This window comes from Podarcis pityusensis (assembly GCF_964106645.2).
Source record: "Podarcis pityusensis genome assembly, chromosome: 8".
Classification (NCBI taxonomy): Eukaryota; Metazoa; Chordata; class Lepidosauria; order Squamata; family Lacertidae; genus Podarcis; species Podarcis pityusensis.
In genome coordinates this window covers 64,162,041-64,179,046 of record NC_138033.1, presented here as the reverse complement: position 1 = coordinate 64,179,046, position 17,006 = coordinate 64,162,041, and the positions used below count along the sequence as shown (strand labels likewise).

General features: G+C 48.7%; 1 protein-coding gene across 1 annotated transcript in view; it reads right to left on the bottom strand.

Moving 5' to 3' along the window:
- The window catches only part of LOC308483363 (espin-like), a 116,953-nt gene that overhangs the window by 65,347 nt on the left and 34,600 nt on the right, over nt 1-17,006 (bottom strand). The window contains exons 3-5 of the mRNA XM_081017153.1: nt 6,771-6,957; nt 6,085-6,267; nt 3,151-3,282 (exon numbers count right to left, since the gene is read on the bottom strand). Of these exons, the coding sequence (XP_080873279.1) occupies nt 3,151-3,282; nt 6,085-6,267; nt 6,771-6,957 (502 nt within the window). The remainder of the gene's footprint in view (nt 1-3,150; nt 3,283-6,084; nt 6,268-6,770; nt 6,958-17,006) is intronic.

Sequence of the window (17,006 nt, the reverse complement as noted above, 5' to 3'; positions counted from 1 at the left end):
TTATTCATCTTATTGCATTTATATCCCACCTTCTCTCAGGGTGGTGTACACAGTACTTTTCCTCATCTTTATTCTGACAACAACCCGGTGAGGTAGGTCTTCCACATGGCTGAGTAGGGGTTTGAACCCTGGTCTTCCCAGTTCCTAGTCTGACCCTCTAACCACTACACCACACTGACTCACTTGCACCAGTCCCTGACAATGAAAAGGCAGGGTATAAATACAAAGACGGTGATGATAAAATGAAGAAGAAGCCAAGACCAAAAGCCTTGAGAGCTGATGCTGAGGTAAAGTTTGGAGAACAGAAGGATGGCTTCAACTGGGGATTAGGGGGTTAAAGCCAACATGGAAAAGTGGCTTTTGAAAGGCGGGGAGAGAGGGAGGAGGCACCACCTGGGGATTCCTGAAGGGTGTTTCAAGAGACCCCTTGATTTAGGCTGGCCAGCTCCCCTACCTCATTCACAGGTTTTCCACCAGGCTGTAATTCTACATCACATCTTTCCCAGATGCGATGCCCCAAGCTAACACTTGCCCTGGAGACTCCTTGGCACATCCCACAACAGGCACACATACACACACACACACACACACCAGGACACCCCCCCCCTTGCTTACGTTGCCCATGATTCCGGGAAAGCCCCTGGTCCCCTTGCTCGGCTCTGGCGCAGCCCAACCCTTCGGTCCGACCTCCTTGGCATGAAGGAAAGCATAACACAAAAGCACTGGATGAGTCCCCGGAGGGGCTGCTGAGTGACAGCAGCCCTTCTGCGAGCCCTGCTTGGCATCATTAGCCCGGCTGCCCTGGGTAACACACCAGCTGCCAGCCTCCCATTGGCCTCCTCCGGCTGCTCGAGAAATATTTTTGTCCTCCCAATGGGGAGGCAGGGGAGCTGTGAGAGTGGAGCTGTAGGAAGGGAGAGCCTGCAGGGAGGGAGGGAGGGAGGGAGGGAGGGCTGTTCCATGCACCTGAAGTCACCCCCATGCAACACACACACACACACACACACACACACACACACACACAAAATGGCCCACAAAGGCAGAACGATGATCTGGTGTAAACTCGGCTGGCAGAGTCCGTATCAGAGGAGTGCAAGTGCCTATCTGCATCTGGTTCTGCCGAAGAACCTCCTAGGGCTCAGGAATGGTTCAGATGGGCTGTGCCCATCATTTCATGACTGTCACACTCATAGGAGCCAACTCGTAGAGGCCTAGGTGGTTTTGCCCCCCCCATAAAATATTTGAGGGGGCTGCCCCTCTCCAAGTTGATGGGCATTGTCACTCAAATGGTATGCGTCCACAGCATCATGTGATCAACTAAGTGGGGCAGCACTTGCCTAAGGGCCACCCCCCATATTTTATTCAAGTTGGCACCCCTGGTCACACTTCATGATTGCCAACATGCAGTAGTGGTTAGAGCATGGGTAGGCAAACTAAGGCCCGGGGGCCAGATCTGGCCCAACTGCCTTCTAAATCTGGCTCGCGGACAGTCTGGGAATCAGTGTGTTTTTACATGAGTAGAATGTGTCCTTTTACTTAAAATGCACCTCTGGGTTATTTGTGGGGCATAGGAATTTGTTCATTCCCCCCCCCCATATAGTCTGCCCCCCCCAACAAGGTCTGAGGGACCAGCCCCCTGCTGAAAAAGTTTGCTGACCCCTGGGTTAGAGTTTTGGAAGACCAGGGTTCAAATTCCCACTCGGTCATGAAGCTTACTGGGTGACCTTGGACTAGTCAGCCTACCCCACCTCGCAGGGTTGTTGTGAAGATAAAACGCGAGCCCCTTCAAAAAGAAAAAAGAACTCTGTGCAATGCCTTGAGCTCCTTGGAAGAAAGGTAGGGTATAAATGTAAAAAAAAAAAGAAATAAAGAAATGGACGGGTGAAACAGCAATCCCTGTTCAAACATGTCGTTGTTCCATGTTTATCCCTTGCCGTTCCAAGAGAAACCATTCACTGCAACTTGTGAAAAGAAATATGGACTCAAGTGTTGCCTAAACTGGCCCTAAAAACAGCTCCACATCTGCGCTGAATGCACCAGGGTCTGGTGACGCATCTACCCATCAAGAACTTCTGAAAACCTTCAGCATCCAAAGAAAAAGCCCATTTCCCCATAGTCAGGACCCCCCCCCCCCAAATCTGGCTAATAGGGTTCAACAGGTGGCATCCCTCTCTTTCAAACTATTATTCCCCAACAAAGTAAGCTACATCCCAGAGTTAACTGCCCCTTTCCCAGGCTCCTTCCACACCAAATCCCTTTAGCATTGCTTGGGTGCTGTTTTATGGAAATAAGGAGCAAAGCTGAAACGTGGGTTCCGCAATTAACATAATCCAGCAATATCCTTCCCTCTGGTGAATATTCTTTCCATGATGATTGCACAGTAAGAGCTCAGCAACCTTAGGTCTCCTGCAATGTTAAGTGGTAGCTTCCTCCTTGCAACTTAGGCCCTATTTATTGCCTCTTGTTCAGTGTGATGGGGGGATTTTAACGCTATGTGATCCAGCAATGTCCTTCCATCTAGCAAAGGTCCTTCCACGATGACTACACAGTAAGTACTCAGCACCTCAGGTCCCCTGCAGAGTTAATTGAGAGCTTCTTTCTTCCAGCTTAGACTCCTTTTTACTGCCTCTTATTGCATGTGATGCTGGTGGCGCTGTGGGTTAGACCACAGAGCCTAGGACTTGCCAATCAGAAGGTCGGTGGTTCACATCCCCGCTACGGGGTGAGCTCCCATTGCTCAGTCCCTGCTCCTGCCAACCTAGCAGTTCGAAAGCACATCAAAGTGCAAGTAGATAAATAGCTACCGCTCCAACGGGAAGGTAAACGGCGTTTCTGTGCGCTGCTCTGGTTCGCCAGAAGCGGCTCAGTCATGCTGGCCACACGACCCGGAAGCTGTACGCCGGTTCCCTCGGCCAATAAAGCGAGATGAGCACCGCAACCCCAGAGTCGGCCAGTACTGGACCTAATGGTCAGGGGTCCCTTTACCTTTACCTATTGCGTGTAATTGGGGAGTTACGGACAAGGAGCCAGTTAATTGTTCCTTGAATAATCTCTCTCAATGGCCCTTGTCATCACTGCCTCTCCCTTTTCTCTCTGGTCTCACTCTTCCCTGTCAAAGCAAGCCAGCCGCCTGCATGACACGATTCTCACCATGTTTTCCACCGTGCGCAGGTACTTGGCGCAATGCAGGTGCCCGTTGTAGTCTGCAAGGTCGGCCGCCGTGTAGCCATCCTGGTCGCGAATGCCCAAGTTTACGCCGTTCACAACGAGGATTTGACAGCACTGAGAGGAGAAGAGAAAGGCAGTCAGCCTACGGGAGGAAGGACCACCACCAAGCCTCGAAAGGAACAAGGCTGCCTTCTTCTCAAGCTATGGCATGCCAGAGATTCATTTGTTCTGGCCCAGAGCTGCCTCCTTTTGCAGCAAACCTCCAAAGTTCCCTTTTATGAACTGTAGGGGGTTGGACTAGATGACTCTTGGGGTCCCTTCAATTTACCTGGAGATACGGGGAGACTTGCATGTCCCTACCCAGAATTCTGGGCCCCAGCCAAGAACCCATATATCCCCAGGTCACTGCCCTGGCCTCACAAAGTCCTGTTTCCATAAAGGACAACTCTATTCTTCATGCTTTGGTGTCTGCAACGAAATGTTGCAGCGTGTCTTCCTCACCTCTAAGCATGTGCGCTCATTCTCAGGAAGGGCTGCAGCTCAGCAGTAGGTCCCAGGTTCAATCCCCAGCTGCATCTCCAGGCAGGGCTTAGAGAGACTACTGCCTGGAGCTCTGGGGAGCTGCTGCCAGTCAGTGCGGACAATACTAAACCAGGTGGACCTCCCTGTAGTCCACCTGTTTAGGGTTCCAGCCACTTAGCCACGTTGCCTCTTGTATCAGTTGTAATTAGACCTAGCAAGCCTATTTTTCCAGCTGACACTTGACATTCCTCACCGGACTATGTTTCTTGCCTCTTAAGGCAAAGAAGAACCTCTTACACCAAAGGCTCAGTTGGTTAGAGTGTGGTGCTGATAATGCCAAGGTTGCAGGTTCGATCCCTGTTTGGGACAGCTGCCTATTCCTGCATTGCAGGGGGTTGGACTAGATGATCCTAAGGGTCCCTTCCAGCTCTACAATTCTATGATTCTAAGAGGTTTTGTTGTTTTTTTATTTTTCAAAACCCTGTACTTCTGCAAACCTCATGAACGAGCCCCACCCCCCACCCCAGCACATTGATATCTCCCTCTAGTTTCGCCATAGCCTTGTTTCAGCTCCATCAGTACTCATCAGCTGTTTTTGCCATTACCATATTTTTCGCTCCATAAGACGCACTTTTTTCCTCCTAAAAAGTAAGGGGAAATGTAAGTGTGTCTTATGGAGCGAATGGCGCTGTGCAGAGAGGGAGAGCTGTGCAGCGCCCCTTTAGCGGGGCGTTTATCCTGCGAAGCCGGAGGAGGAACAGAAGGGGCTCCTTCTGTTCCTCCTCCCGCTTCGCTGAAGGGGCGCTGTGCAGCTCTCCCTCTCTGTGCAGTGCCTCTCCTGTGCAGCGATCCCACTTGCTGTTCTGGCTTCTGCCTTAGCCGCGCGCAGCCTCTTCCAGGCAGGGGGAGCCGTCATCCCACTGCCCTGAAGAGGCTTGGCGCGGCTATCCCAGAAGCCAGAACAGCCAAAGGCTATCCCAGAAGCCAGATCCCTCTTGCTGTTCTGGCTTCTGGGATTCAGAATATTTTTTTCCTTGTTTTTCTCCTCCAAAATCTAGGTGCGCCTTATGGTCTAGTGCGTCTTATGGAGCGAAAAATACGGTAAATGTTTCCTTTTTTAAAAGTGCCTTATGCATTTCACATACATTATTCAGAAATCTTTCCAACAACTCTGCAAGGTAGATCAGACTTCGCCTTGTTTCACGGACATGGTTTCTGCACGCTAAGGCAGGGAGATAGCAACCAGCTAACAACATTTTGTGGGTTTATGGCTGAATGAGGGATTTCTGGCTGAACTGAGGCCCCACTCACAGCGTCCAATGTAAAGTATTATGATGCTAATTTAAGCAATCATTTCTGCACCCAAAGAATCCTGGGAGCTGTGGTTTGGTAAGGGTGCTGAGAGTTTGGTCTGAGAGCCCCATATCTCCCTTCAGCGACCTACAATTCCCAGAGCGCTTTAACAATCAATCTCTTTTGACAGGGAACTCTGGGAACTGTAGCTCCAGCAGGGAAATGGGAGAGGCCTCCTAACAATTCTCAGAACCCATAATAAGCTACAGCTCCCAGGATTCTTTGTTTTTTTAAAAAATTGATATTTATTAAAGTTTCAAAGAATACAAAAACAAAAAATAAAAATACAAAACAATACAAAATGCAGAAAAAAGAATAAATTTTTTAAGATATAACAAAAAAAAGAAAAATAAAGAAAAACATACAAGATAAAAACAGTTAAAAACACGTTAACTTTCCATAGCATATCTTCCTTACCCTTATTTCCCCGGACCTCCTCATACCTCCCTTTTTTGTATTCCAGTTCAGTTTGTTAGGTCAGCAAATCCTTACCATTAAGCTTTTACCCATTTGTAAACCTTTTTTCGTATCTCTTAAAGCATTACAGCTGGAAACCACTTAGTTTCTATCCAACATCCTTCTAAGATTCATTAATTTTACAATATTTCTGTAAATAGTCTTTAAATTTCTTCCAGTCTTCTTTCACTGACTCTTCTCCCTGGTCTCGGATTCTGCCAGTCATTTCTGCCAATTCCATGTAGTCAATCACCTTCATCTGCCATTCTTCCAGAGTGGGTAGATCTTGTGTCTTCCAATACTTTGCAATGAGTATTCTTGCTGCTGTTGTAGCACCTCCCAGGATTCTTTGGGGTTGTCGCAAGAGGTATGATAAGTGCTTCAAATGCATACTGCAAATGTGGCCTGAGAAGCAACCCTGGATAAAATTCCATGCACTTACGGGGTAGGACAGACCCTATTCTCTGCCCCTACAGACCACACAGCAACTGCACAGCCCCTCTTCACTCTTCCCGGCCGTCAAATTGCTTTGCGTCCCGGCCCTCCCTACAAGACACTTGCAAGGCCGACCGCTTGCGGACTCACCTCCAGCTCCCCGTTTTCAGCCGCGTCGTGCAAGGGGGTCCCGCCCCAGTGGTCCGTGGTGATCTCCCCTCCGTGCAAAAGCAGCCAGCTGAGAACTTTGGCGTGGCCTCGGCTGGCGGCAAAGTGCATGGCGGTAGCACCGTCATCGTCTTGCTCAGAGAGGCTGATATCCGTGAAGCTCATCTGAGGAATGAGAGATAAATGGCAGGATATATATTATATAGGGTAAATATGGTAAAGTGTCTTCTCTGTCTTTCTCTCTCTTGCTTGCTTTTTTTCACTATTCTAGTTCTGTAGACTAGTTTGATTCTTATTGTATTTTATGCTGAAAATTTTCAATTAAATTTTTTTTTAAGGAAAGAGAGAGAGCGCGAGAGGGAGAAGGCAGGATAAAACGCCCCCCTGAAATAAAACAGGCCAAGAAGCATAGCTGTCAACTTTTCCCTTTACTTGCGAGGAACCTTATTCGGAATAAGGGAATTTCCCTTTAAAAAAGGGAAACATTGACAGCTATGCCAAGAAGCTCCATTCCAGCAAGCGCCACTGGAGAGGATTGCGATACAAACGCAAAGAAATGCAATTTGCTTATAGGTGACCACTTGAATGTTGCTTGGGCAGCCTTACTGGGCCCCGAGTTCTGATCCCCCTTGCGCCCAGCCTTCGCTGCAGCCCCGAGCAGCCCTCACCAGCCAGACGATGACGGTGTTGTGGCCCATCTGGGCGGCGGCGTGGAGAGGGGTCATCCCGTCGTTGGCGCGTAGGTGGGGGTCCGCTCCGCAGTCCTTGACCAAGTACTGGATGATTTCCAGGTGGCCCTCCTGGCAAGCTAAATAGAGAGGTGTGGCACCGTTCTTGGTTTGGGCACTGACCGAACTGCAGGGGCGAGAAGACGGAAAGGAAGAGTGGGTGGGAAGGAAGTGTTCCGGTTTACTAATGTTCTTTGGAACCCGAACATCCAACGTGGCTTCTGCGGCTTCGGTTTCCGAACGTTTTGGAAGTCGAACGGACTTCTGGGACGGATTCCATTTGACTTCCAAGGTACCACTGTAGGTTTGAGGTGAACTAAATCGGGGTTTTTGCAATCCTCTCCAAACCTGTGATTTTTTTCCCCTATCAGGGAAAAAGGCAGGATGTAAATAAGAATAAGAGTAAGAATCATATTAATAGAAAAGGAGACTGCTAAAATGATCAAGCCAGTTTCTTTGTTAGGTATACAACGGGCGCTCGGGTTACAAATGTGATCCGTGCAGGATGCACGTTCGCAACCTGGAGCGTTCGCAACCCACAGCGGCGCGTCTGCGCATGCGCAGGTTGCGATTCGGTGCTTCTGCACATGCGCAAAGTGCAATTTAGTGCTACTGTGCATGCATGACTGTCGAAACCCGGAAGTAACCCATTCTGGTACTTCCAGGTTTCGGCGGTCTGTAACCAAAAAAAAAAACGCAACCTGAAGCGCCTGTAACCTGAGGTATGACTGTATAGCCCTAGCCATGTCTCTTAAGGATCTGCTTGGTCATGTATGCTTGGGCTAAAGCATTGCCTCGGAAATTAAACAGCTGGAGTCACTTCTGGAAGGTGATTGGGAGAGCGCGTCTCTCTCATCCAGCTTCCCTAAGTCTCTGTTGTTCTCTCTCTCACACAGAGACCTATAAAATAGCCCTTTGGACCAGGTGCCTTGAAAGAGCAACTTCATTCCTAATTGGCCTGTTTGATCATTATGATTAGCTGGTAGCATAAGTCTGCTTAGTGGCAATCAGGAGAGGGTCTCTGGAACAAATATTTCTTTTCCTGCAGCGCTGCCAGGAGATACCTGGGAACTGAACCAGGGAGCTTTTCAATGCAGGGCAGATGCTCCAAGACTGAGCCACTGACCACCTCTCCTTGCTCAGTGCTGCCACTTCTGTACCCCATGCTGCAAGCAGAGAGGAGCTCTCAGTTGATGCTCTCCACCCCCACCCCCCCACCCCGCTCCAGGCAGGGCCATCCCATCCTTCTGGGTCATTAAGTTAATCAGCCTGCTTAGGCTAAGCTTCTTCCACCGGCTGTTTTTGGATGCTGCAGTTTCGTATCATGTTTAAATAAGCAGATTAGGCGAGTAGTAAACACAGGAGGGGAAAGGGTAACAACTCAGCGATGAAAATGGAAGGATAGAGGATAACAACCCACATCGAATCAGAAGCTCTCGAACTTGTGGACATCCAAGGAAGCTGAATGCTGGAAGACTCGGGGTGGATAAAATCAAGTCCTCCTTCGCCCAGTGCATAGTTAAACTGTGGAACTCCCTGCCACAGGAGGCAGTGACGGCCACTGACTTGGATGGCCTTAAAAGAGAATTAGACAAATTCATGGAGGAGAGGGCTAGCCAGGATGGCTATGTTCTGCATCCACGGTCAGAGGCAGCAATGCTTGTAAATACCAGTTTTGGGAAACCACAGGAGGAGTGAGGGCTCTCATGCTTAAGTCCTGCTTACTGTTTTCCCGCAGCCACAGGATGAGGGACAAGCTGGGCCAGGTTCCTGATCCAGCAGGGCTCTTCTTATGTTCTTTGTGAGCCAGTGTGTGAGCCAGTATGGTGAGCCAGTGTGGTGTAGTGGTTAAGAGCAGTGGACTCGTAATCTGGGGAACCGGGTTCGCGTCTCTGCTCCTCCACATGCAGCTGCTGGGTGACCTTGGGCCAGTCACACTTCTCTGAAGTCTCTCAGCCTCACTCACCTCACAGAGTGTTTGTTGCGGGGGAGGAAGGGAAAGGAGACTGTGAGCTGCTTTGAGACTCCTTAGGGTAGTGATAAAGTGGGGTATCAAATCCAAACTCCTCTTCTTCTTCTTCTTAATTTTTATGGGCTGGAGGAATTCTATATAGCAAACCAAGGTAGAGGCAGCAACAGAAGCGGATTCTGGGTTGATCATCACACACCTTTGTGAGACAGGCTCCTTCCCATGAGACAGGGTCTTTTTGTTCCTTGAGGCAGAGCGACAGATGACTCTCACCAATCAGTCAAGAGTCTGAATTCCCCCAAACATGCACAGGATTTGCTTTAAAAGAGCATTTTGTTTCGGATCAGTTGGTAGACCAAACAAATCTGACTATATTGCCCAGAGGGTGGCAACACAAGAACAGGCCTTTTCTGCAGTAGCTCCCCATCTGTGGAATGCTCTACCCAAGGAGATTCGCCTGGCGCCTTCATTATACACCATTAGGCACCAGGCAAAAACGTTCCTCTTTAACCAGGCCTTGGGCTGATTACCATCCAGTGCCCTTTTAAAATGTTTTGTGGAACATTATTGGGTTGTCTTTGTTTTTATTATGTATTTTGTTGTTTTTTTAATTGTGGTTTTATGTTGTGAACTGCCCTGAGATCTATGGAAATAGTGTGATATCATCATCATCATCATCATCATCATCATGTGACAGGGTAAATAGGTGCATCTACATCATCCTCTGAAAGCTGTGCGATGAGGGTGCCAGGCACACTGCTTTGGGGAGGGAGTTCCACAGCTTAGGGGCCACCACAGAGAAGACCCTCTTCTCCCAGGTCATCTCCACCCCCAAGCTTCTGAGGACAGAGGAACTACCAAAAGGCTCCCTTTGCCAAAACTCAGCACCCAAGAGGGTCTTTAAGGAAGAAAGTGGTCTTTCAAGTCTTTGGGTCCCGAGTCATTTAGGGCTGAAGGCTGCTGCACCTCCTAAGTACCAGTTTCGGAGTAGTTTTGTCCCATGAGGTGGGGGAAGAGCAACTCAGATTCGCGAAGGGAGGTTGAATTGTTCAGACACCCGGTTTGTTGATGGAAGCAGCCATTCCAACACTGGCAAACACAAAAGCGACCGCTTTCAGAAAAAAAGAGGGCATGGGGTTGAATTCCTGGCATGGGCAACTGGTTGGGTTCCTCAGAGCTGAGAGCCAGAGCTCCTTTGCTAGTCAATTGCCTCTTCTCCCCTTCATTGTCTGTTGCATTATGGAATAGGAGTCGTAGCTGAGTGGAAGAGCACCTGCTTTGCATGCAGAAAGTCCCAAGTTCAATATTCCATGGCATCTCCAGGTAGGACCAGGAATATTCCCTGTCTGGCAAACTGGGCAGCTGCTGCCCATCAGTGTAGGCAATGCTGAGCCAAATGGGCCAATGCCCTGACAGTGGAACAGAATATCCAGAATAAGTGAACTACCAGCTCAGCAGTGAACATGCTCATTCAGGAGTCAAGCAGTGATGTGCCAGTGATTTCTTATAACATTTGCTTCTGTAGGAAGCTCTTGTCGTGCATTTATTTGGGGGCAATGCAAGCTATCTGCACCCTGCATTTCCCCAAATGAGATCAACCACCCTGTATCTTCCAAGCTGGATCCCAAGCTTTGGCTGGGTTCAGATTTGCCCAAAGGATTTGCAAATGCCTGGCTGCAGCACCACGAAGACCGTTTTATGACGCTCCCAATAAATACCTGTTTAATATTTTAAAGAGGAGATGCAATAAATACTCGGCTCTGCTATCAAAATAGATGCTGGGGCTTTCAATAATTCATTGCTGTAACTCTGAGAAGGGCGGTGGCAGAGCAGGCTCTCAGGAGGCAGGGAAGCGGAGGGCTGGCCCCGGGTGGCCCAGTGCCCTACTTCGCAGAGGGCAGTCCTCTAGGTTGAAGGCACCTTCCTCCGTGTCTCGTTGAAAGAGAACGGGTTGCAGACAACTCAAGTTTTACTCTGAGTAGACCCACTGAAACTCATGGGCGGAAGAAAGGCCACCCTGTCAGACCAGAATCTCCAGTGCTAGTCCCACTGTGTTTGATGGGATTGCTGTTGGGTGATGGGGAGAGAGCCAAGAGATCTCTCTCTCTCTGGAGCAACCTGGCCACTCTGACCCTCTTTCGGGCATGTTGGGATGCCCTCTGCTGCTGTGGAGGTCAATGGAAGTCACTGTAAACCAAACCAAGCTGGTGCATGGGTCCAAAATGGGTCCGGCTCTTTGTGTTTGGCTAACAGCTGCAAAGGATGTTGTTTCACGAGCAGGTGTGAGCCGCAGGTTCAAAAGAAAAGGCCTTGTGCTATGCTGCCAGATGTTTATTCAGCCATAGGAGAGGCGCAGCAGGTGGGCCTTTTGTTCCCAAGCGTGTGTGTGGCTCTGTTCATCCAAACCAGCTTCTGTCGGATCTCAGCTGTCCTAAAATACTTTTGCTAACTTGAAAAACCTCAGTAGAAAAAATTAAAAAGGAAAAAAAGATTCACAGAACTGCAGAGTTGGACGGTACCTCAACGGTAATCCATTCTAACCCCCCGCATTGCAGGAACCACAGCAAAACAATCACAGACAGGTCGCCACCCAACCCTATGAAGGAAAGCCCACTACCATCGGAAGGAGTCTGGTCCACCGTCAAACAGCTCTTGCTGCCAGGAAGTTCTTCCTGTTGCTAAGACTTTGGAATCTTCTTTCCTGTCATTTGAATACATACATCCTGCAAGGGGCAGGGGACTAGGGCCGCCCCAAAAGCATCCATTCAGCTGCACCCAGAAAATAAGTTGGAGCAGAAATAAACCCCAAGACTGATGACTTTCTGGTATCTTGTTGTTGTTGTTTAGTCGTTTAGTCGTGTCCGACTCTTCGTGACCCCATGGACCACTGCACACCAGGCACTCCTGTCTTCCACTGCCTCCCGCAGTTTGGTCAGACTCATGCTGGTAGCTTCGAGAACATTGTCCAACCATCTCGTCCTCTGTCGTCCCCTTCTCCTTGTGCCCTCCATCTTTCCCAACATCAGGGTCTTTTCCAGGGAGTCTTCTCTTCTCATGAGGTGGCCAAAGTATTGGAGCCTCAGCTTCCTTCCAGTGAGCACTCAGGGCTGATTTCCTTCAGAATGGATAGGATTGAGCTTCTTGCATTCCATGGGACTCTCAAAAGTCTCCTCCAGTACCATAATTCAAAAGCATCAATTCTTCGGCGATCAGCCTTCTTTATGGTCCAGCTGTCACTTCCATACATCACTACTGGGAAAACCATAGCTTTAACTATCTGGTATCTTACAGGCTCAGAACACCAGGATGAATCTTTGAATCAGGGGTATCCACTGCCTGCGGACCATGTTCGGCCACCCAAAAGGTTTTCGATGACCCCCAAGAACACAAACGATTTGGTGGTGGCTTTTGGTGTGTCTACTATGAGCCAACGTGGCCCTCTAGCCCCACCCAAAAGGGTAGCCACTTCCTATTTAAGCCCAGTTTTTAAGAAAACCCTACATTTTTAGCCGTTATGGCTGAGGTGATGCCTTTGGGCCAAGATCTCCTGAACTTGGAGTCTGGAGTTAATGTCCTCTTTTACTTGGCTTCCAGTCTCATGGTGGAACTGTGGGAAATTTATTTCCTCGGTGCAAGCACTCAGCCCTGAAATAAGTGAAGAATCCCTCAGGTTTCATTATTCTGGTCTGTGGCCAGTACACATGAACCAAACAGATCATGGCTAGATCAGATTTTACTCATGAACGTATGAAGTTCTCTTATACAAGTAAGACCACAGTCCCATCTAAACCAAGACAACAGTCTGAGCTTATCATCTTACTCAAATAACATGGCTTCATAGGTTTACTTTGACTAGCAGCCATTCTTCAGGGCAGCCTGGTGCCACCTCCAGATGTTTGAAGATTCAGGACAGATAAAAGAAAGGACATCATCACCACGCAGCACATAGTTAAACTATGGAACTCTCTCCTGCAGGAGGCCACCATCTTGGATGGCTTAAAAAAAAGGACAAGGCAAATTCATGGAGGAGAGGGCAGAAGTACTTCTGAATACCAGTTTCTGGAAGCCACAGGAGGGGAGATTGCTCTTGTGCTTGTGGGTTTCCCACAGACATCTGCTCAGCCACTGTGAGACCAGGATGCTGGACTAGATGGGCCCTTGGCAACTGGGATTAATGGAAACTGTAGTGCAAAACAGCTGGAGGGTACCAGGCTGGGGGAGGCTGCTCAGGTAGAAAGCAGTCTTCCCCAGCATCTTGATTTCTGAGATGCTTTAACTCAGTTGTGGGAAACATGTGGGCTTCCAGATGTTGCTGGCTGGACTCCCAACTCCCATCAGCCTCAGCCAGCCAGCATGGCCAGGCATGATGGGAAATGTGGACCACCAACATTCTCGAGGGCCAGAGGTTCCCCATCCTTACTTGAACTGGAGACTGGATCTGGGCCTTTCTGAATGAACTACCACAGAGAACTACGTAGGCCCTCCTGACACATGAAATGGCCCTGGTTCGCCATCACACTATTGGCGCACCTGGCCCAGACTTTCCCCTTTGATTGACAGCGGCTCTCAAAGGTTTCCAGTAATGGTCGTTCCCATCAACTGAGCTGGGGAAGATGGAGACACCTGGGACTATGTCCACACAGAGCATGTGCTATCTCAGTGAGTTAAGGCTGCTCCCCCTAGTGGGCAGAAAGCAGGGCTTCAATGCTTCTTCTCACGAGCAGCAAAGCAACATAAAACATGCAACTTACAAAAGGAATAGAATCGTAGAGTTGGAAGGGACCCCATGGATTATCTAGTCCAACCCCCTGCAATGCAGAACTATGCATCTATATGGGGATCAAACCCGTGACCTTGGGGTTATCAACACCATGCTCTAACCAACTGAGCTAACCAGCAAGGCAATAATAATTTGCACAGGGGCTCCCAGTTCTGACCTGCTGGGAGCCTGAAGGGCCCTGCCCTGCTTCTCTCCACCTGGCTTGGGGTTGGGCCTGACAGGCTCCATAAAGGACTGCTGCTGCTGGGCAGAGATGGCTCCGTTTTTGTTTTTGTTTTTAAATTGCTTTTATTTTTTTATCTGTGTCATTTTAAATTGTGATTGATATTAATGTTGTATTCTTAGTTTTAGATTTTATGATTTGTGTGGAAATTGTTTTCCATTTGGTTGTGTACTTTTTGATGTGTTTTATTTATTGTGTGACTTTTGCTGTGTTGGTAGTGATGTAAATCTTGCCATGTTGTAAGCCGCCTTGAGCATTGATTAAACTATGGAAAGGCGGCATACAAATAAAATGATAGAATCATAGAATCATAGAATCATAGAGTTGGAAGAGACCACAAGGGCCATCGAGTCCAACCCCCTGCCAAGCAGGAAACACCATCAGAGCACTCCTGACATATGGTTGTCAAGCCTCTGCTTAAAGACCTCCAAAGAAGGAGACTCCACCACACTCCTTGGCAGCAAATTCCACTGTCGAACAGCTCTTACTGTCAGGAAGTTCTTCCTAATGTTTAGGTGGAATCTTCTTTCTCGTAGTTTGGATCCATTGCTCCGTGTCCGCTTCTCTGGAGCAGCAGAAAACAACCTTTCTCCCTCCTCTATGTGACATCCTTTTATATATTTGAACATGGCTATCATATCACCCCTTAACCTCCTCTTCTCCAGGCTAAACATGCCCAGCTCCCTTAGCCGTTCCTCATAAGGCATCGTTTCCAGGCCTTTGACCATTTTGGTTGCCCTCCTCTGGACACGTTCCAGTTTGTCAGTGTCCTTCTTGAACTGTGGTGCCCAGAACTGGACACAGTACTCCAGGTGAGGTCTGACCAGAGCAGAATACAGTGGCACTATTACTTCCCTTGATCTAGATGCTATACTCCTATTGATGCAGCCCAGAATTGCATTGGCTTTTTTAGCTGCCGCGTCACACTGTTGGCTCATGTCAAGTTTGTGGTCAACCAAGACTCCTAGATCCTTTTCACATGTACTGCTCTCAAGCCAGGTGTCACCCATCTTGTATTTGTGCCTCTCATTTTTTTTTGCCCAAGTGCAATACTTTACATTTCTCCCTGTTAAAATTCATCTTGTTTGTTTTGGCCCAGTTCTCTAATCTGTCAAGGTCGTTTTGAAGTGTGATCCTGTCTTCTGGGGTGTTAGCCACCCCTCCCAGTTTGGTGTCATCTGCAAATTTGATCAGGATGCCCTTGAGTCCATCATCCAAGTCGTTGATAAAGATGTTGAATAAGACCGGGCCCAAGACAGAACCCTGTGGCACCCCACTAGTCACTCTTCTCCAGGATGAAGAGGAACCATTGATGAGCACCCTTTGGGTTCGGTCAGTCAGCCAGTTACAAATCCACTGAGTGGTAGCATAGTCAAGACCGCATTTTACCAGCTTCTTTACAAGAATATCATGGGGCACCTTGTCAAATGCCTTGCTGAAATCAAGGTAGGCTACATCCACTGCATTCCCTTCATCTACCAGGCTTGTAATTCTGTCAAAAAACGAGATCAGGTTAGTCTGACATGACTTATTTTTCAGAAATCCATGCTGACTATTGGTGATGATGATGATGATGATGATGATGATGATGAATATGCTACCAGGTCAATTTCAATGTGCTGGTGACAACTCAGAAGGACGAGAGATTTAAAAGTGTCGTCTTCTAGACTGGTCTTTTTAGATCATTGTGGGAGGCCTTACAGGGTGTTCCATCACCAGGTGAGGTCTATTATATGGCAGTGCACAGAAAAGCTTGCTTTGGTGGCTCCCCTTGAATGTGGAATGTCCTTCCCTCTGTGGTTTGGCTGGCATAGCCTCACTTTGTTTTTCGAAGCCAGCTGAAAATATAGTTGTTGACGCAGGCATTTCTAGGAGACTGTTAAGTGTCTCAAGATCAGGCACCAGGATGGCCCTCCAAATTTCCTTGCACTACAACTCCCATGAGCCCCACCCAGCAAGGCCTATAGTCCAGCAACACCCGGAATACTATAAGTTCCCCATTCCAGTGCCAAGGTATAGCTTTCAGAGGCTGTACCGATCTTATTTGTACGATGGTTTCCCTTCAAACTTTGCCAGAGCTGCCCCCTGCAATGAAGAGTGGGCTGCAAATTTTGTGCAATAAATAAATAAAAACGAAGCAGGTTTTGCAGGCTCCCAAGTGAAGTTCCTTTGCTCGGTGAGGCTGGAAAATGAATCTGTTGGTGCTGTTATCTTTTGCACCATGAACGGACTATAAATTCTCCCCCTAAACGCAACCCCTAGAGAGGTGGAACAGGGATCGGGGCAGGTTGAGAGGGAGGGAGGATTAACCCCCTGCACGTCTGCATTTTAATATTTTTAATCTATTTAATTAACAGTAATAGGGCTGAGGCCTCTTAGCTGCTAATCAGGGTGACGGACCCTCATCCTAAACCCATCATGGTCAGTTTCAGCCTCATCTACCATCCGGCAAATTAATCTGCCCTTCCAGGTCTCAGTCGTATGCTGCAGAGCCAGCAAGTGCTTTGGGTTCCCTGGTAATGCTGTGCTGGTGAGTTAAGGGCTTTGCCATCTGGCTTCCACAAGTCACAGGGGAGAAATAATGTTATGATAGCAGATGCTTGGGGTGGGGGGTTGTGTGTGCGAGGGAGAAGGGCAGGGTAACATTCCTTTGCTCTGCAAAAGCCCATCCCATCTGGGCTAAATTCCAGAAGGGCTGGCAGCTGCTTATGTCATGGCAACATACGCCGGGGAAGGATTCTCCAGCATCTTGAAAGCTAACACCTTTAGAGCAGCATCCTCTTTGGGTGGGGTCCCATCATCAAATGCAGGAGAGATAACAGCTCCTGAAAATTGGCAACCTGGCCGTCAGCTGGTCCAGCTGTCACCTGGTCCACACCCCTTCCCTCCACAGGGACTGCAGCACCAACAGCCTCAGGTCAGAAGAGGCAACTCAACACATAAAGGTAAAGGTAAAGGGACCCCTGACCATTAGGTCCAGTCGTGACCGACTCTGGGGTTGCGGCGCTCATCTCGCTTTATTGGCCGAGGGAGCCGGCGTACAGCTTCCAGGTCATGTGGCCAGCATGACTAAGCCGACTCTGGCGAACCAGAGTAGTGTTTGGAAACGCCGTTTACCTTCCCGCCAGAGTGGTACCTATTTATCTACTTGCACTTTGACGTGCTTTTGAACTGCTAGGTTGGCAGGAGCAGGGACCGAGCAAT